General features: G+C 46.3%; 1 protein-coding gene across 9 annotated transcripts; it reads right to left on the reverse strand.

Annotated features, from left to right (window-relative positions):
- Window positions 1-13,248, reverse strand: ZNF329 (zinc finger protein 329). 9 transcript variants are annotated; one of them, XM_061386589.1, is made up of 4 exons: window positions 13,157-13,222; window positions 10,507-10,654; window positions 9,717-9,847; window positions 1-2,593 (listed from the first exon to the last, which is right to left on the reverse strand). In XM_061386589.1, the coding sequence occupies exon 4, from the start codon at window positions 2,571-2,573 to the stop codon at window positions 957-959; it is 1,617 nt and encodes a 538-aa protein (XP_061242573.1). In that variant the 5' UTR covers window positions 2,574-2,593; window positions 9,717-9,847; window positions 10,507-10,654; window positions 13,157-13,222; the 3' UTR covers window positions 1-956. The 9 variants fall into 9 exon arrangements, with proteins under 9 accessions (XP_061242573.1, XP_061242569.1, XP_061242572.1 ...); XM_061386585.1 differs by having other exon boundaries at window positions 12,928-13,202; XM_061386588.1 differs by having other exon boundaries at window positions 10,507-10,697; window positions 13,157-13,173.
- Window positions 13,249-21,350: the final 8,102 nt, after the last annotated feature.

Raw genomic sequence — 21,350 nt, forward strand, 5'->3', positions numbered from 1 at the left:
TCCCTTAGAAAAACCACGTTTATTTCTCTGTGATCAACTTCCAACCTACATCTGTATGTGTGCGTGCCTTTACATGGCTGCAGCAATGCAAATCTCTTTTATGCTCAGTTGCTAGCCATATTGTAAGTATTTTCAATACAAAACAAAATCTTTATCGTTATGATTCGGCACGGCTGCACAAGTCCTGTGTCCCAGATGAACAATGCGGGTGACAACACAAACACGACAACTCAGTGTGTTCTGTTTGCTTGGCTCAGCAACTAAAGCGATGCCTCGCGTTTCTCAGCAGCAGCCCCTTCCCTCTTGGAGGAATCCACTCAGTCTCCTCTTAGAAGAAACGTCATTGTTCATTCACAAGCAACTTCCTCACCCATCTGCCCCTGCTGAAACGAGTCCACAGCACCTGGCAGGACAGCAACATGGGAATCCACTCAAACAGTGATCTGCTGTAACTCTGCCGTCGTTGCAGGGTGTAGCAGTGTGTAGGCTTTTGCTGATACAGATAAAGCACGTAAGGGCCCCAGCCAGAAGTCTCCCTCACTGGGCTCTAGGAGGAGTCTGCCTACTGACTGGGAGGCAAACTCCCTGTCAAGGACTCCTCACTCTGATTCCAGAAGAGCCTTGCGGTCCCAGGATCCCAACGTTCGGGCGGGTGGCTTCTCCAGGGGAGCGCAGGCTTTACTCCAGCGTGTGCGTCGTCACGTACGTGCACCGTCACACGCGGTACAGGCGGGCCCATCCATGACGACTCCACCGTGTCTATCACCGTCCTGTATTCTCCTCAGGAGTTCCCGAACCTACAGCCCGAACAGTGCGGCTCAGGAACACCTCACATCTGTCGGTTCACTGCAGGGCTCAGAGAAGTGCCTTCCCCTGCCAGGGAGGAGCCACCCCTGGAGACCCTCCTCGCCCACGAAGGTGTCTGAGAGCCAGTCGGGAGAGTGCGGCCCATTTCACTAAACGCCCACGGGCTGCTCGCCGGGGTGTGAGCGCTGGTGTCGGGCGAGGGCGGAGCCTCTCCGGAACGTCTTCCCACACTGCGGACAGTGGCCGGGGCCCTCCCTGCTGTGGAGTCTCTGGTGCACCGCCAGGTGAGAGTTCTGCCGGAAGGACTTGCCGCACTCTGGGCACCGGTATGGCGTCTCCCTGGTGTGGATCCTCCTGTGCTTGGTCAGACAGGAGCTGTCCCTGAAGGCCCGGCCGCACTGATTACACTCGTAGGGCTTCTCGCCCGTGTGAGTCCTCTGGTGCCGGATGAGGCCAGCGATGTTCCGGAACAGCTTCTGGCACTGGTCGCAGCCGTAGGGCTTCTCGCCAGTGTGAATCCTCTGGTGCCGGATGAGGTACGCGCTCTCGATGAACGTCTTCCCGCACTCTTTGCACTCGAAGGGCTTCTCCCCCGAGTGAATCTTTTGATGCACGATGAGGTGGGAATTGCGGTTGAAGGACTTCCCGCATTCTGTGCACTCAAAGGGCTTCTCTCCAGTGTGAGTCCTCTCGTGCTGGGTGAGGTATGAGCCGTCCCGGAAGGCCTTTCCGCATCTGCTGCATTCATAGGGCTTCTCGCCAGTGTGGATCCTGAGGTGCACGGTGAGGTGGGAGATGTCTGTAAAAGGCTTCCCACACTCGTTACAGCGGTATGGCTTCTCCCCCGTGTGAGTCCTCTGATGGAGGATCAGGGACGAATTTCGGTTGAAGGTTTTCCCACATTCCGGACACTCATAAGGTTTCTCCCCGGTGTGAATTCTCTGGTGTTGTGTCAGAGCTGACCCGTCACTGAAGGCCTTCCCGCATTTACTGCACTTGTAGGGCTTCTCTCCTGTATGGATTCTTTGGTGCACAATTAGGTTGTAGTTCTTGCTGAAGGACTTTCCACACTCATTACAAGTGTAAGGCTTCTCCCCAGTGTGAGTTCGGTGATGCAAGACAAGAGAAGAGTTTCGCTTGAAGCACTTGCCGCACTCGGTACATTTATACAACTTCTCTCCAGGGCTGCTCCTCCTGCTTTCACTAAGAGATGGACTCAGGGTAAAAAGGCCCCCAAAGTCCTCGCCTTCATACAGTCTCTTCCCTCGTGTCAAGATTTTCTGTTGGCCAAGGGGAGTAAAGTGGCTGAGAGGCCTAACACTGTCAGGGCATCTATAAGGCGTCTCTCGGGTCTGAGTTCTCCCACACTGAGTCACTTCCACGGAATGGCCGAAGGCTTTCCCACAGGAGTCCCTGTCACCCGCTCTCTTAGCTGTGTAGCTCTTCTGACCATTATGTGAAGCTGGGTCACAATCCAGACTTTTAACATCTGAGCCACCTACACGGAAACCGTTTGTCGCAGGAACTCTCTGACCTTGTGGAAGATCTGCGCTCACGCTCAAATGCTTCCTAAACCCAGGATGTTCAGGAGCTGCCTCCCGGGCCCCTGGCTCCTCCTGAGTTAAGGCTGATCGCCTCGAACGTCCCTCTGGGTTCTCAGAGTCCCAGCTGGCCCCTGGAGTGCAAAGGCGAGGAGCCTCTCTCGTGAATGCCTCCATCTCCACGTCGCAGGACAGTCCTTCCTCAGGCACATTCCAAGCTGTCATTTTCAATCTTCTGTCCCGGGCTGGAAAGTAAAGAGTGAAAAAGACTTAAGTCCACGAAGCTGAGTCTAGAAGAGGAATGAAAAACGGTGACAGGCCAGGTGTGTGTTTGTGTCTTTTCACTTGTTTTCTTTTTGAAATTCATATATGAACAGTGAAAGTCAAGGATGGAGCCAAGAGCAAGTTCAAGAAGAACCATGTGGCATTTCCCTCTTCCCAGAGACCAGACAGGAGGAATGGTGCTGGGGGTGATGGTCACTAAGAGGACTAGTCTCAGACAAGGGAGACCAGGGGCCATGTCACGGCTCACACGGGAGCACCATCTCAGCCACTCTGTGCTCGTCCTCATGACCCCTCCCCACCAGTGGTCAGCACATACTCCAGAGCAACACCCAACAATGGTCTTACATCAGCACTGAACAGGCAGTCCTCAACCACCTCTGTGGTCAGAGCTCTGCCTTTATGGACTGGACACAGCATGAGCCTACTTTCCTGAAACCTGACATTCCGAGATCTGTCATCAACCTCCCTGTAAAACTTCCAAGTCCACAAAGCAGTGGTTCTCAACCCCCAAAAGACACCAGGCACCATGTGGGGACAGTTCTGGTTGACACGACTGGGGAGCAGATGCTACTGGAAACTAAGGATGTTGCTGAACACCCTTGAAAACACAAGACAGCCCTTCACAACAGTGACCAGACCCGAAGGTCAACAGTGTTGCAACAGAAAAATCCTATTAGAGGAGGAAAAAATAAAGACAAACAAAAAACCCAGATTGATCCAGAAGAAGGTGGTAAGGGTAAAAGTTCAGAAAGGACACATTAGAATAGAAACTATAAAATAGGACATCACCAATAACAATAAATGTAAATGACTTTGATGGGTAAGATAAAGACACTGTGTCAGACTGCATTAAAAAAATGTGTTTGTAACAGACACCAAAAGCAAAGCAACACAGAAGACAAAACCAAAGGTTTGAGCAGACACACGCTCTCCAAACAGAGACTGTTGGTTCTTTGCTAACCAACAACAAACCTCAAAGATGACAACAGGGCTCTGTCACAGTCTACATTAACATTTTGCCTGCAAACACACAACAAGGTCAGCAAATATAACCATACTGGGTGGGTTCAACAAGCCTCCTTCCGAAATGGAAATACAGAAAGACTGAATACAGACACGCATGAGAATGTAATTAGTCAGCCTGGCCACACAGCTGCATGAAGGACCACTGCCAACAATCAGAGCCCAAGGCTTCCCACAAGTGGAACATATGCTACACTGGCCATAAACCCGGCCAAAGAACAGGTTCAACAAAGGCCAGACCACAGTCTTTTGACTACAGATGCAGTCAAGTTAAACACCAGTAACAGGAGATGTGGCGGCCTGGGTGGGAGCAGGGCTTGGGGTGGACTGGATACATGTGTATGTGCAGCTGAGTCCCTTGGCTGTTCACGTGAAATTATTACACCACAACACTGGTAATCAGCTATGCTCCAGTACAAAATGAAAAGTTTAAAGTTAAGGGAGAAAAAAAATACAGTAACAGAATGAGCATCAAATACAAAGAAAATAATTAAGTTTTTTAAAACGCTCTTTATTTGGAAGAGTGAAAACTTGTTTCTCAGTAATTCATAGATCAAATAGAAATCCTGATGAAAATTAGCAAGCACTGACTTAGAAAACAGAGAACAGAACCACCGATGATGATGACACAGCTCAAAACACGTGGCAAAGGAAGATGCAGCTAAAGTAGTTCCTCGGCAGAAGATGTTGGTCTTTAATGCTGGGCATCTGGGGAGAGGGCTGAGCTGGGTTTTTTTATTTGTTTGTTTGTGGCCGAGCTGCACTGCTTGCACGGAGAAGGCAATGGCAGCCCATTCCAGGACTCTTGCCTGGAAAATCCCATGGACGGAGGAGCCTGGTGGGCTGCAGTCCATGGGGTTGCTAAGAGTCAGACACGACTGAGCGACTTCACTTTCACTTTTCACTTTCCTGCATTGGAGAAGGAAATGGCCACCCACTCCAGTGTTCTTGGCTGGAGAATCCCAGGGACGGGGAGCCTGGTGGGCTGCAGTCCATGGGTTAAGAAGAGTTGGACACAACTGAGCGACTTCCCTTTCACTTTTCACTTTCACGCATTGGAGAAGGAAATGGCAACCCACTCCAGTGTTCTTGGCTGGAGAATCCCGGGGACGGGGAGCCTGGTGGGCTGCCGTCTACGGGGTCGCACAGAGTCGGACACGACTGAAGCGATTCAGCAGCAGCGGCAGCAGCACTGCTTGTGGATCTTAGCTCCCCGACCAGGGACTGCACCTGTGCCCTCAGCAACGAAGCGCAGAGTCCTAATCACCAGACCTCCAAAGAATTCCCCAATGCTTGTATTTTAAAGAGAAGGCTGAAAGGTAGTGAGATCATTGTTCAAATTTAAGAAGCTACACAGGAAACCAACAGAAGGTGGTAAGAAGGAGATAATAAAGGTAAAGGCAAAAATTACAGAAGCCAAAAACAAGGAAACATCCAAGAATATGAAGAAAACCAAAAGTCTGTTACATGAAACAACTAATGAAATCATTTTTGACAAGAATAATCATTAAAAAATAAGAAGGCATACAAGGTGATATTCAGCTTTAATTAAGGGGGATTTAATTAAGAAAGAGAAGAAAGTTACCAAAACGGCAACATTGGATTTATCCCAGGAAAGCAAGGACTATGAAATATTAGAATATCTACTGATACGATTCCCCACATTTTCAGATCAACACAGAAGACACCCCCTACACCCAAGAGGAGACTGAAAAAGTTGGCTTAAAGCTTAACATTCAGAAAACTAAGATCATGGCATCCGGTCCCATCACTTCATGGCAATTAGATAGGGAAACAGTGGCTGACTTTATTTTTGGGGGCTCCAAAATCACTTCAGATGGTGATTGCAGCCATGAAATTAAAAGATGCTTACTCCTTGGAAGAAAAGTTATGATCAACCTAGACAGCATATTAAAAAGCAGAGACATTACTTGGTCAACAAAGGTCCGTCTAGTCAAGGCTATGGTTTTTCCAGCAGTCATGTATGGATGTGAGAGTTGGACTATAAAGAAACCTGAATGCCAAAGAATTGATGCTTAGAACTGTGGTGTTGGAAAAGACTCTTGAGAGTCCCTTGGACTGCAAGGAGATCCAACCAGTCCATCCTAAAGGAAATCAGTCCTGGGTGTTCATTGGAAGGACTGATGTTGAAGCTGAAACTCCAATATTTTGGCCACCTGATGTGAAGTGCTGACTCATTTGAAAAGACCCTGATGTTGGGAAAGATTGAAGGCAGGAGGAGAAGGGGACGACAGAGGATGAGATGGTTAGATGGCATCACCGACTCAATGGACATGAGTTTGGGTAAACTCCAGGAGCTGGTGATGGACAGGGAGGCCTGGTGTGCTGTGGTTCATGGGGTTGCAAAGAGCTGGACACAACCGAGGGACTGAACTGAACTGATATGATTCCCCACATTTTCAGATCAACACAGAAGACACTCCCTACACCCCATCTCAATAAATTCAGAAAGTAATCTGAACAAATCTCACCCAGACTCATGATCAAAATGCTCTCAGATTAAAGCAACAGACCCCTTTACCGTATGTCAATAAACTGATAAAATATTTTAAGGCTGCATGTTTCCAAATTGGCCTTCTGATTAGACTGGAGCCTGGGCATCCTACAGCTGTCCTGTGGAAACAAGAGATGGAGAGCATCTCCCTACATGTGTGAAGGGGAGGATGAATGTGTGCACTTAAAAGAAAGAGGTAAGTCAGATATGTAAGTCATCATATATAAGATGATACCACTTAGTGAAACTTTTGACACACAAAATATTCTCGAAGTAAAAATATTAAAATGCCCTGGCAACATGCCTAACAAAGCTGTGATCATGACTGTTTTGGAAGTGTGGAAGGCCACAGGCCTTGAGGAGCAAAAGCAGTGTCCATTTTATCTATAATAAATACTTCTTTTATTGAAATGAGATTTACATATCTCTAAGCAAGTAAAAAGACAAGCTACCAAATCAGAGGAAATATTTACAATGCATGAATCTGATAAAGGACTTGTAGAAGGTATTAAAAAAATTCTGATAGCTCAATAATAACAGGACAACCCAAATTTTTTAAATAGGCAAAGGATCTGAATGGATATTTCTCCAAAGACGACCAACAGATGGCCAGTAAGCACATGAAAAGATGCTCAACATCACTGGTCATTAGGGAAATGCTAATCAAAACCACAGTGAGATGCCACTTTACACCTACCAGTGTGGCCAATATTAAAAGAAAAACAGACAATAACTGGGAGTTCCCTGGCAGTTCAGTGGTTAGGACTCAGTGCTTTAACTGCCATGGGCCTGGGTTCAATCCCTGAGGTGGTGGGAAGTGCCCTGGTGGTTACTGCAAACAGAACAAATTATCTCAAGTATATAGGAGGACATTAGAACAGACTTCAGGGCAACAGTATTAAATTAGGGTAATTAATGAAGGAACTGAACTGAATTTCATTAATTAAGGTTGTTTTTAAAATCTATGATTACCCTCATACATATCTGTGTATTGCTATTTTTGGCAGTACAATGATATAAAAATTACGTGGTAAAAAATTCATCCTCATGCTCTTCACAAATGTGGGGAGTTCTCTGTTTCCTTCACACACATACACTCTTCCTCTGACCTGACCTCAGATATTCACAACCACTTCTCTGGAGCCCCAGCATGACTAATTTCCCCTAGCCTTCTCTTTCCCATGGCCACCAAATAAGGTGGTCTTAAAGGTTTTTTACACGGAATGCTGCCCCAGCACATGCTGAGACTTCAGCTCTGTCTGGAGAACTGTTTTCTGCAATAAATCATCCTGATGTTGCTGCAGGTCACAGCAGAGGGGGTGATGGATCCCACACCTGTCACCCCAGATCATCCAAACAGCCTGGGTTGCCTCAACTGAATTAAGTGCTTAGAACCTGCTTCCACCAAGGTACGTTCTTCCATTCCTATTTAATACACCTGGTCTGGACCCACCCACAACATTCATGTTCCAGCAGGATCCAGTCACACCTCCCCTCATTCAGTTTCACTGAGGACAATGAGTTCTGACTGTCCTATTTCTCTTAATTCAAACCTATAATCTCCCAGCTGAGCGCCGAAGAATTGATGCTTTTGAACTGTGGTGTTGGAGAAGACTCTTGAGAGTCCCTTGGGCTGCAAGGAAATCCAACCAGTCCATTCTAAAGGAGATCGGTCCTGGGTGTTCTTTGGAAGGACTGATGCTAAAGCTGAAACTCCAGTCCTTGGCCACCTCATGTGAAGAGTTGACTCATTGGAAAAGACTCTGATGCTGGGAGGGATTGGGGGCAGGAGGAGAAGGGGACGACAGAGGATGAGATGGCTGGATGGCATCACCGACTCGATGGATGTGAGTTTGAGTGAACTCCGGGAGATGGTGATGGACAGGGAGGCCTGGCGTGCTGCGATTCATGGGGTTGCAAAGAGTTGGACATGACTGAGCGACTGAACTGAACTGAACTGATAATCTCCAGCACCAGGTATCTTCCTATGTCTTTAGGTAGCTGTGCCAAGCATTTAAACACAGAAATACATTTTTAAATACAAATGCCTTTTATTGATTCTTTACATTTACTTTTTAAAATTGTACGGATATTTAATATTATCCATAGAATTCTTTTCAGGATGGTAAAAGGCACATTGCAACTATCGATCTTAAAGAGTGAACATTACAGAAAAATTAAGTCAAAATGCATCATAAGCATAAATATACAAGCTAAAACCACAAAACTCTTAAAAGAAAAACACAGGCATAAATCTTCAGAAACCTAAATATAACACCAAAAGCACAGTGACACAGGAGATGAAATGGACTAATCAAAATTAAAACTGCTTGTGCTTCAAAGAATGTTATAACAAAGTTAAAAACACAATCCATGAGACTGGATCAAATATGTGAAAATCATATACCTGATAAGGCACTGGTATCCAGAATAAACTATACTTACAATTCAATAATAAAAAGATCAATAACCCATTTCATAAATGGGCAAAGGGTCCACATAGTGTTACAAAGAAGATAAACAAACAGCCAATAAGCACAATGAAAAGAAGCTTAATATCACTAACCACCAGTTCAGTTCAGTTCAGTTCAGTCGCTCAGTCGTGTCCAACTCTTTGCAACCCCATGAATCACAGCACGCCAGGCCTCCCTGTCCATCATCAACTCCCGGAGTTTACCCAAACTCATGTCCATCGAGTCGGTGATGCCATCCAGCCACCTCATCCTCTGTCGTCCCCTTCTCCTCCTGCCCCCAATTCCTTCCACTAACTATCGGGAATTATAAATCAAAACCACATCGAGATACCATTTCACACCCCCGAGGATGGCTACAATTAGTTCCACTCCTAGGTTATCTAAGAGAAATGAAGACATATGTCCACAAAAAAACCCCCACAAAATTTGTATGTGAATGTTCACAGAAGCATTATTCTATGAAAGCAACTTAGATGGCTATCATCTGATGGATGGATAAAAAATTTAATATATTCATACAATGGAATATTATTCATCTATAAAAATGAACCAAGTACCAACACATGTTACCATGTGGATGAACCTAGAAAACACTGTTAAGTGAAAGACGCCAGAACAACAGATTACACATTGTATGACCATCAATGTGAAATGTCTAGAATAGCAAATTCAGAGGCGGAAATCAGGGTAGTAATTGCCTAGGCCTGAGAGGAATAGAGCAAATGGGAGTGAGAGCTAGTGCTAATGCGCATTTCCTGTCAGAGGATGATGAAAATATTCTAAAACTGGTATTGGTAATGGATGTACAACTCAGTGAATTTACCAGAAAGCACTGAACTGTGCATCTTAAGAGGGTGTATTATATGGTATGTGAATTATACTTTAACACAATTATTAAAGAAAAAAAAAAAAAGCAGGTACTGAAACTGTTGGGAGTCAGAATTACTGGTCCAGACTCCACTTGGCATGTTTCTGGTACCTTGAAATTTAAAGCTTATGGAGAATTCCATACAATAGTGTAAAGTAAAAAATAAATAAAGTTTATGGAGAATTCCATTCCCAGGTACTCACCTCTGAAGGGCTTTTCCCCCAGTCTCTATGACCCTGCAGAAGAATTCATTTAATCCCGACGACTGGATGTTTAACATCAGCGGTTGCTAAACTGCAGCTGTCTGATGCCATCTGCATGGTTCTTGACATCTCTGTGGACCAAACATGGTAACGTTTACTTGCTCAAATGTTTACTTGTTCAAAGGATACATTCTTTAACAAAAATCAACTGTTTGCCACTAATGTTAGCCCTGTCCTAATAAAGTTACCCATCTGATTACCAATTGTGATTAACAGTCTGACTTCATTTTTGATGACTAACTGCTGGCAGCTTTCAACTCCCGTCCTCATCACCACCTACTGCCCCTTCTCCTTCTGCAAACTAGGCAAACAAACAAGAAAGCCTGAAAAAGGAGAGACAGAACCAAAGTGCTTTCTCCTTGCAGTTGGCAGGAAGTTCAAACCATCCAAGCCTCAATCAATGCAAGGCCACCATCATCCCAATTCCATTCTCTACTCACTATAAAAGCCCAAAGAAAGACTTCAATTATGGTCCAGTGAGTAGGACTCTGCACTTTCAATGCCGAGGACCTGGAGTTCAATCCTTAATTGATCCCACAAGCTTCTCACTAATAAATAAATAAAGCCTAGCAAGTTTTTTTGTGGTCTCTCTTGATTTTTCTGGATCACTTTAGGAAGCCTGCCCTGCTCTCACAAAATAAGTCTCATCCTGTGAGTAACACACCTTTTATCTTCTTGGGTTGTCTGTAAAATGCACAAAAGAGTGTGTCTTTATGTGTTTGGGGCTTACCTGGTGGCTCAGACAGTAAAGAATCCACCTGCAATGACGCAGACGTGGGTTCCATCTCTAGGCTGGGAAGATCCCCTGGAGGAGGGCATGGCAACCCACTCCAATATTCTTGCCTGGAGAATCGCCATAGACAGAGGACTCTGGCGGGCTACAGTCCACGGGGTTGCAAAGAGTCAGAAATGACCGAGGGACTAAGCACAGCACAGCACAATATGTGTGTTTGAGGCAGGGCAAAAAGAAAGGTAAGCTAATGAGGCAAAGTGTTAATAACTTGATAATCTGGATGGTTTTACAAGTGTTCATTGAACTATTCCTGCAACACTTCTGTAAGTGTAATACTTTTCAAAAAAAAAGTTGGGTAGGAGGAAGAGAAACAAGCAATAGAAGGGAGAAAAGTTACTGGCTGTGGGTTGAAAAAAACTAAAAAAGCCTGGTGTTCAAACATATTTTTACAAGCCCAAGTCCTTAATTTTTTTTTTTAAATTGACAAAAGATAAAGAAGTATGTCAAGGCTGTATATTGTCACCCTGTTTATTTAACTTATATGCAGAGTACATCATGTGAAATGTCGGGCTGGATGAAGCACAAGCTGGAATCAAGACTGCCAGGAGAAATATCAATAATCTCAGATACGAAAATGACACCACCCTTATGGCAGAAAGTGAAGAGGAACTAAAGAGCCTCTTCATGAAAGTGAAAGAGGAGAGTGAAAAAGCTGGCTTAAAACTCAACATTCAAGATACTAAGATCACAGCATCTGGTTCCATCACTTCATGGAAAATAGATGGGGAAACAATGGAAACAGTGACAGACTTAATTTTCTTGGGCTCCAAAATCACTGTGGACAGTGAGTGCAGCCATGAAATTAAAAGACGCTTGCTCCTTGAAAGAAAAGCTATGATCAACCTAGACAGTATATTAAAAAGCAGAGACATTACTTTGCCGACAAAGGTCCATATAGTCAAAGCTATGGTTTTTCCAGTAGTCATGTATGGATACGAGAGCTGGACTATAAAGAAAGCTGAGCACTGAAGAACTGATGCTTTTGAACTGTGGTTTTGGAGAAGATTCTTGAGAGAGTCCCTTGGACTGCAAGGAGATCCAACCAGTCCATCCTGAAGGAAATCAGTACAGAGTATTCATTGGAAGGCCTGACACTGAAGCTGAAGTTCCAATACTTTAGCCACCTGATGCAAAGAAATGACTCACTGGAAAAGACCCTTACGCTGGGAAAGATAGAGGGCAGGAGGAGAAGGGGACAACAGAGGCTGAAGTGGCTGGATGGCATTCCTGACTCGATGGACATGAGTTTGAGCAAGCTCCTGGAGTTGGTGATGGACAGGGAAGCCTGGTGTGCTGCAGGCCATGGGGTGGCAAAGAGTCAGACACGACTGACTGAACTGAAAGGATCTTTTGGGGTAATGGTAATTTGGACAAAAGTTTGAATTACATTTGTCACAACTCATCCAGTGGTGCATTTCACTGTAAGTCAGTTTTCCCTCAAAAATGTAAAGAGCAATACTGAACTCTAACTGATGTTAAGCACAGTGAGGTGTTTGAGGGGGTAAGTAATAATGATAATCTGTCATTTATTTTGAATGTATCCCCAAAAGATTTTTGAGCAAACTCAGGGAGACAGTGAAGGACAGGGAAGCCTGGTGCCATGTAGTCCATGGGGTCGCAGTCAGACACGACTTAGCAACTGCGCAACAACACAAAATGATTGCTGGATGGTTAAAGGGTGGACAAAGGGAACAAATACAGAGCATACAGCAAGCAGAGCAGGTGTTAATGGATTAGTATGGGGACGTACGAGTAACTCAACCTCACTATATGTAGAAAAACTTACCCTAACCTACTGGGTGAAGAAGAGCTAAGGAAAGGAACCACTAAACCAAGAAAGAGGACTTCCCTGGTGGCCCAGTGGCTAAGACTTCACTCTCCCCAAGCAGGGCGCTCAGGTGTGAGCCCTGGTCAGGGAACTAGATTCCACATGCCACAACTAAGACCCAGAGCAGCCAAACAAACAAATATTACAAAAAAAAAATTCAAGGAAGAGGAAAGTGAAAAGGCCACTAACAGGTGGGGAAAAGCGGTTTTCACTGAGAACCCCCAAGACCTGATTTTGCAGCTCTTAGGTGGTAAAATACAGGTGATCTGACACCTGCTGGTCCGCCGGGCGGTCGGAAACCGCACAGTCCGTGGGCGCGATGGGGCCACCTTGGCCAGACACCTACCGATGCCCACACCGGCTCGCCCGACACCTGGCAGGAGAAGGGCGGCAGACCTGGGGGTCGCCCAGCAGCCGGGCTCGGACACCTAGCAGGCAGGGGCAAAACGGTCCCTGCCGAAGGGCCGGCTGGCTCCTCACGAGCGCGGAACCGCCGGGCCATGCGATGGAAATGGCTAGGGCGTTCTCACCAGGAGAGGGGGCGTCCACACCCGCCGGGGGGCATCCTCACTTGCAGAAGGAGGGGGCGTCCTCACCCCCAGGAGAGGGGCATCTACATACACGCGGGCGTCCTCACTGCCGCCGGCCGACGCGTCGCTCTTGAGCCACTCGAGCCCAGCAGACACCGCCCCCGCCACAGACACCCCACCCTCGAGGGGAAGCCGCGGCGCTAAAGAACGAGCGGCGCGGCGAACTCACCCCCGGCAGGTCGGCAACGCCGGCCACGGCGGCGGCCATGTTCCTGCGAATGAGCGTGCGCGCGGCGAGACCGGAAGTGCGCGTCCCGGGGCTCCGCGGACCCCGCCCGCCCCGCGTACAGAACCGCGCCTTTCGCTTCCTACCCGCGCCAGGGCGGGCCCGCGACGGGTCCGGTCCCCGCTCCCTGGGCTGGGGTCGGCCCCAGGGTTCCGGGCTCCCTCTGCCCGCCCGGCGCCCAGCCTTCGCCTCTAGCCCGGGGCTTCAGAGAAGTGCATTGGGGCAGAGATGTCCTTTCGCCGCATCTACTAATTCAGTTATTTATGGCGATCAGTGTGGGTTCGCCGACATTTATTTTCGCCTACGGCTTTCATCCGAGGACATCATTATTGTGCAGCCCTATTTTTGTGTACTGCATCAGTTCAGTTCAGTCGCTCAGTCGTGTCCGACTCTTTGCGACCCCATGAATCGCAGCACACCAGGCCTCCCTGTCCATCACCATCTCCCGGAGTTCACTCAGACTCACGTCCATCGAATCAGTGATGCCATCCAGCCATCTCATCCTCTGTCGTCCCCTTCTCCTCCTGCCCCCAATCCCTCCCAGCATCAGAGTCTTTTCCAATGAGGCAACTCTTCGCATGAGGTGGCCAAAGTACTGGAGTTTCAGCTTTAGCATCATTCCTTCCAAAGAACACCCAGGGCTGATCTCCTTTGTGTACTGCATAGATTGCCGAAATAATTCTATGCCATCCCTTCTTTGTTGTTTTTAAGAAAAATATGTTCAAATTCAGATAAGGGCAACTCAGTATCAATTAACAGTACAGTTATTTACTTAGAAATCTAAACAGAAGCTACACATTTTTGGATTTGATGTGACAATTAGTTAAGGATTTTTTGATGGATTAGGACTGCGAATGAACGTATGTGTTGTGGAAAAATCACCATAAAAAAATAATATAACAAGCAGTTAGAAAGTATGCTTTGAAAAGGTCGCAGTTTTGTGTATGTATATAAAACAATCCAAAAACAAATCATTCATGTATATACAAAAAATAATAAATTGCCATACTTCCAGCATGAATGTGTGTGGCCGGGGGATCCTCAGAGTAAGCCCAAGCAGGACATGTCTGGGAGGCCTAGGAGACCAGGCTCAATCCCTACACAGCCAAAGTCAAGGTTAAGGAAACAATTCTCAAAGAATCTCGCCCAATATTTATACCTTTTTGCCTTCATATTGGTGATCGTAGGGTTTTTTTAAATTGAAATACAATTTATTTACAATATTGCCTTAGTTTCAGGTGTGCGTGCCTGCTGAGTCACTTCATTTGTGTTCGACTCTTTGCAACCCCATGGACTGTAGCTTGCCAGGCTCCTCTGTCCATGGGATTCTCTGAGCAAGAATACTGGAGTGGGTCGCCATGCCCTCCTCCAGGGCATCTGACTCAGGGATCAAGATGATAGTTTACGGTGAACAATGTTGGATTCGTGATATCCGAAGATAAAGATTTAGCTTCGGGACCAGGGACCAGGCTTCAGACAGTCAGACTTCGTGTGGCAGAAGTTTTATTACCGTGAAGGACAGAGAAAGCTTCTGACGGAGACATCAGAAGGGGGATGAAGAGCGCCCGCTGGCTAGGCTTCCGGGTCTCCCGCATTGGCCGGCGGGTTCTTTACTACTGGCTCCATCTGGGACGCCCTTAGTTTCAGGTGAAAACCAAAGTGATTCGGTTATTTTTTTCAGATTCCTTCCCTCAATAGGTTATTATAAGATACTAACTATAGTTCCCTGTGCTATACAGTAGATCCTGTTGCTTATCTATTTTATATATTGTAGTTTGAATCTGCTAATCCCATATTCCTAAATCATCCCTGCCTCCCTCTCTTCCCCCTTTGGTAACCGTAAGTTTGGTGCCAAACCAAATGCCAGTGCTACCCTCAACTCCAACTCCTCTCACAGTACTGCCTGTCTGGGTTCCTAGCGTTTCCACTCTTTGCCTGGTGCAGGCCAAGTCTTCACTGGTGTCTGGATTCCCCTAACTCATATCCTACCTGTGACTGGACAGCATGTCCTGCCAGCATCATGTCGACCCCTACCTAGAATGCACCCGTCTCTGCCTGCCTGACAGCCAGCATCTCTTACAGTGATCCTGTCATCAGCCTCCCTGCTGTCCTTTTTCCCAACTCAATTTACCCATAGCAGCCAGAGGGTTCTCCTGCCCCCTGCCTCCTTTGCTCAAAATTTTCAAGGGCTGCCGCTCTCTCAGTGGGGAAAGACCATACTTAGCCTGACAGGTGGCCAGGTCAGCTCAGTTGCCTTTCTGAGCTCATCATCCACATCTTTCTCTCTGCCTCAGCTCCAGCCACACCGGTCCTCTCCCTGGTGCTCACATGCACAGTACACTTCCACCTCAGGGCCTTTGCACATGCTCTTCCCCCTTGCCCGGAGTATGTTTCCACCAGATACATGCTCAGCTCTTTCCTTCTTCTAAGTCTTTACTCTACCTGGCACACACTAGGTGCTTAGTGAACATTCATTGGCTGAACACTAGTCAGTTGATTGTTGGTCCCAAATTCTCACCGCCTTTCCTGAAGAAGGGTTACATGTCCTGACGTGTTGCTAGTGACTTGCAAAGTATCCCTGTGCAGGTGGGAAGGAGGCATATATATGTGACATATATATATATGTGTGTGTGTGTGTGTGTGTAATATACATCAGTTCAGTTCAGTCGCTCAGTCATGTCTGACTCTGCGACCCCATGGACTGCAGCACATCAAGCTTCCCTGTTCATCACCAACTCCCAGAGCTTACTCAAACTCATGTCCATCGAATTGGTGATGCCATCCAACCATCTCATCCTCTGTGGTCCCCTTCTCCTCCTGCCTTCAATCTTTCCCAGCATCAGGGTCTTTTCCAATGAGTCAGTTCTTCGCATCAGGTGGCCAAAGTATTGGAGTTTCAGCTTCAGCATCAGTCCTTCCAATGAATATTCAGGACTGATTTCCTTTAGGATAGACTGGTTTGATCTCCTTGCAGTCAAAGGGCCTCTCAAGAGTCTTCTCCAACACCACAGTTCAAAAGTACCAATTCTTCAGCACTCAACTTTCTTTATACATAAATGTCTATATTTGCATATGGGTGGTGCAGTGGTAAAGAATCCACCTGCCAATGCAGGAGACACACAAGAGACGTGGGTTGAATCCCTGAGTCAGGAAGACCCCCTGGAGGAGGAAGTGGCAACCTACTCCAGTATTCTTGCCTGGGAAATCCCATGGACAGAGGAGCCTGGTGGGCTATAGTCCATAGGGTCACAAAAAGTCAGACACGACTGAGCACTGAGCACTTACACTTTTTTTTCCAGGTCGGGAAACCCAATTCAAAAGCAAAGAGTTAACCAGAAAGCAGAGCATTTCTCCTAGAATCATGTGCTGCTTGAAAACAGAAAGATTCGTAAAGGATGAACTACATCCCTCCACGTTTGGCAGAGACTAGGAACAAGACTCACTTAAAGCAGCTGTAGGAGAACCAGGAGAGAGAGGTGGAATACATGGCCCTTGAGGAAACACTGTTTCAAGACAACGGGAGCAAGAATAATACACTTGGGGGAAAAGTTAATTAGGACTGTCCGTCCTTCTTCCTCTATTCAGTGACATCAGAGAAGTCATACTCAAGAGGGATCATACAAATATATCGAGACTACAGAAATATGAATAGAGCTCGGCCTTAAAACCATGAACAAATTCTCTCAGGAGACACATCTTACAAATATCTGAGTGTAGGAGAAAGATTGCCTATCAGTACATTTTAGAACTTATACAGGAGAAAAATCCTATAAATATACAGGCACAAACTATCCATTACTGTGCATGAGAGAAGTTATACTTATGAGACATTTCATATTTGCAGTGAATTCAAGAAATTATTTTCAAGGAGTGACTGCTCTATGCTACAAGGTTCTGTAAAGAAACCCTACAACATACTCATCAAGGAAAAGTTTCATGCTATTCTCCTTTAGTCAACATCACAGCAAACACACTGGAGAGAAACCTATGGATATATGCATTGTGGGAAAGGCTTTAAACATAGCTCAGCACTATGATACGACATCAGAGGACTCATACTGGGAAAACCCTATACAAGTACACAGCGTAGAAGAATCTTCGGGAGGTGTTCTCCCTTTATGCAACACAAGAGGACTCATACTGGAGAACAGAATAGAGGCAAGGTTGGCTGACTTTTGATTACGGCTTTCATGTTGTTTGACACCAGGAAACTCAGAGATTAGAGAAACTCACTGAACATAATCAATATGGAAAAGCTGTTGCTTGGAATTTCATTCGATGTGCCAACATAAAGAAACCAAAAACAAGGCAGAATCCACAAGTTATCTTTGACCCATAAATAGGCTGTTGTTGTTGTTTAATCACTAAGTCATGTTTGACTCTTTGTGACCCCATGGATTGTAGCCAGGCTCCTCTGTCCATTTGATTATCCAGGCAAGAATACTGGAGCCAGTTGCCATTTTCTCCTCCAGGGATCTTCCTGATCCAGGGATCAAACCCGAGTCTCCTTCATTGGCAGGTGGATTATTTACCATTGAGCCACTATGGAAGCCCTGAATGTAATATGACTGCACCTGTAGCTCCCCATAGTCACAGACGATGAAGTATGAGCAGTTATGCCCCATATATGCCCTTGATTTGCTGTAGAAACATCATTTAGTGGGACTTAGGGTCTAAGCCTCAGGGACAATGTCTCATAGAAATGATGCTATAGATAATAAAATGTAAATGTTATCAGTGGCAACACCCTATTTTTTGTATCATATAAAAGCCAGAGAACCATCAAATTGAAGTGTCATGCAAAGATCATTGATCTTTTAGTATCACAGGGATTAATATATGTACAATTTTATACTAATCACAGAAGAGAGCTGAAAAATATGCCATCCATTTCTTTCTTGCATAGTCCTGTCACATCAAATTACAGAGTTTTATACTAACTCACGAATGTTTCACAAATGGCATTCTATTACTAAGTTTAAGAGAGGAATCATAAAGAGTTGTCTGCATCTTCGTGTTTCCAGGGGCACAGCCAGTGTCCAGGCAGGACTAAACAGACATACCCATGTGCTCTGCAGCCCACAGGCCACACGAGAGAGAAGCCCTTGTGCCCCAGAGAAGACCCAGTGCAGCCAAAAACAAGTAAATAAACACAATTTTAAAAAGGAAAACGCAAACTAAAAAGGGCAGAGGATTTGAATAGACATTTATCCAAAGACAAACAGATGGTCAACAGGCACCTGAAAAGATGTTCAGCATCATGAGTCACCAGGGACGTGAAAATCAGAGCCACAAGATGTCATCTCACACTTGTCAGAATGACCGTCATCAGAAAGACAACAAATAGTTAAGTGCTGGCAAAGACGTGGAGAAAAGGGAACACTCATCCACCGTGGCTGGGAATGTAAATCAGTGTAGGCACTGTGGAAAACAGTGTGGCTGCTAAGTCGCTTCAGTCGTGTCCGACTCTGTGCGACCCCATAGACAGCAGCCCACCAGGCCCCCCCGTCCCTGGGATTCTCCAGGCAAGAACACTGGAGTGGGTTGCCATTTCCTCCTCCAATGCATGAAAGTGAAAAGTGAAAGTGTGGACGTGCCTCAAAAAATTAAATCAGGGAATTTCCTGGTGGTCCACTGGTTAGGATTCAGTGCTTTCACTGCCGTGGTCCGGGTTCAATCCCTGGTTGGGAAACTAATATCCCATAAGCCACCTGGCATGGACAAAAAAATAAATAAAACATAAAGTCTATTTCTGGGTATTTATCCGAAGAAAATAAAAGCACTAATTTGAAAAGACACATGCAGCCCTATGTTCATTGCAGCATTATTTACAATGGACAAGATGTGGTCCAGACCTCTGCTGCTAGCAAGTCCGGCATTTTCCAGCACCAGCTGCTCTCCAGGGGCACATGGCCCTACAACCCAACTGGAGGAGAGGGTTCTGGGGCCGATGAGTTTCCCCCAAGCTGACTTTTGTGCCCACCACTGAGAAGAGTCAGCTCCAGATGCCAACATGTGAGCCACCCTTTTCCAGCTTTTATCAGAGGCAGGACATGGATACGTGCATCAACCCTAGCCAACAGGGCCTGAGAAAGTCTATGGAAAGAGGGCTCGAGAAGATAATGAATTCCTTCCTTGTGGTTGGCAAGGAATAGCTCCTCAAAGCTGTTCGCATCCTAATACCTGGAGCCAGTGACTGTTTCATTACAGGGCAAAGAGCTCTTTGCAGGTGCAATTAAGTTTTATGGCTTTGAGAGAAGATTATCTTGGGGCCGATGTAATCGCAGTTGTCCTTGTTTAAGAAGCAGCAGGAGAGGGGCTTCCCTGGTGGTCTAGTGGTTAAGAATCTGCCTGTCAATGCAGGGAATGCAGGTTTGATCCTTGGTTGGGGAACTAAGATCGTACACGGTGCGGAGCAACGAAGCCGACAAATCACAGCTTCTGAAGCACACGTGCTCCAGTGCCTGCATGCCACAGTTGAGAATCTGTACACTGCAGTGAAAGATCCTGAATGATGGAAGGAAGATCCCGCATGTGGCAACTAAGACCTAACACAGCAAATACAGAAAAAAAGTAAGAACCCTCCAATTCTTCAAAAAAAAAAAAAAGAAAAGAAGCAGGAGAATCAGAGTCAGTGGAGGCAATGTGATGATGAAACAGAGGTCAGAGTCAGAGAGAGACTCGTAGATGATACACCACTGGCAGGAAGTCTCTAGAAGCTGGAAAAGGCGACGAAACTGGTTCTCCCCTAGAGACTCCAAAGAAGGCAGCACTGCCAACATGTTTATTTTGCCCGGAAACGTCTATTTCCCTTCTGATCTTCACAGCTGTGGGATGATACATTTTTGCTGTTTCAAGCCACAAAATTTGTGGCAATTTGTTACAGTGTCAAAGGAAACAAACACTCCCTGGTGCCAATATCTTCAGCCAAACGTTGTATGCTTCAAGCGATGCATGAAACAACCACCTTGAGACCATGAGGACAGGAACCTCTGGAAAAACCAAGACAATATACTGAGGAGTGATGAGCAGGTGATGGAGAGTGCCTGCAACCACCCCGGGAGCTCTTGCCTCTGAAATGCATGTGATGTAAGATAATGTATGGTGGCACATTCTGCAACTTGTGGCCAAAAAAAAACACCCATCTTGCACAATAATTCTTTCTTGTTCCCAACCAACTTCTGCTCTGCAATCTCATTTAGTCATGCTGAGCCAATTCAGCCATAGACTTGGCTCCTGCCGCTGTGCTGAGTTGTGTCCGACCCTTTGCAGCCCCATGGACTAGCCCACCAGGCTCATCTGTCCAGGGAATTTCCCAGGCAAGAATGAGTTGCCATTTCCCATGCCAGGGGAACTCCCCGACCCAGGGATTGAACTCTTACATCTCCTGCTCTGGCAAGTGGATTCTTTACCACTAGCGCCACCTGGGAAGCCCCTTAGGGACTCCTAGAAGAAGTCATCCCAGGTAATCAGGTTGTACAGGCTCAGGCTGACCCTTGCTTACCCGATTCAAAGTCCTTTCTCAGGAGGTGGACACACCACAAGGAGCAAAGACTCACTGTGGTAAGCAAGATGGGCCAAGCTACCTCAGCTGCAGTCTCAGAGGCACTGCCAAGGGGCTACAGAGGACACAGATAGATATTGCAGGCTCCAAGGATACGATGTGCTAGTACACGGGACCAAGGGCATATGGGGGATTCATCAAGTTACACACGCAGACGTGCGTGCAGTATCCCCCTGAGTCTTCATAGTGGGTTACAGGAGTCCTCTCTGGATGGGGAAAAAAAAAGTGCTTGAAAAAAGCCACACTCTTCAATTTGAAAAAATTGTGCCAACTTGCTGAAAAGATGAAACCCCTGCAGCCAGCACCACACACACAAGAACAGTTACACGATTATTACCGCATGCTGTTGATGGCTTTGAAGTCTAAATTTACAGGAAAGAAACGAATTTTTTGGCACTTGTACTTTTGGGGGCATTTCTTAGAGAAAATGAGTTTGAATCCAAGTAGTTTCCCAGTGAGGATGGTGGTGAGTTCCATCACATTTTCAAGAGGAAAGAAGCATAGAGCCAAGTCCAGGGACCAGGCGCCCACTGTGGTCCTGTAATCCCACTTGCTCTTGTATTGAGCCCAGTG

This window comes from Bos javanicus, chromosome 18, assembly GCF_032452875.1.
Source record: "Bos javanicus breed banteng chromosome 18, ARS-OSU_banteng_1.0, whole genome shotgun sequence".
Taxonomy (NCBI): Eukaryota; Metazoa; Chordata; class Mammalia; order Artiodactyla; family Bovidae; genus Bos; species Bos javanicus.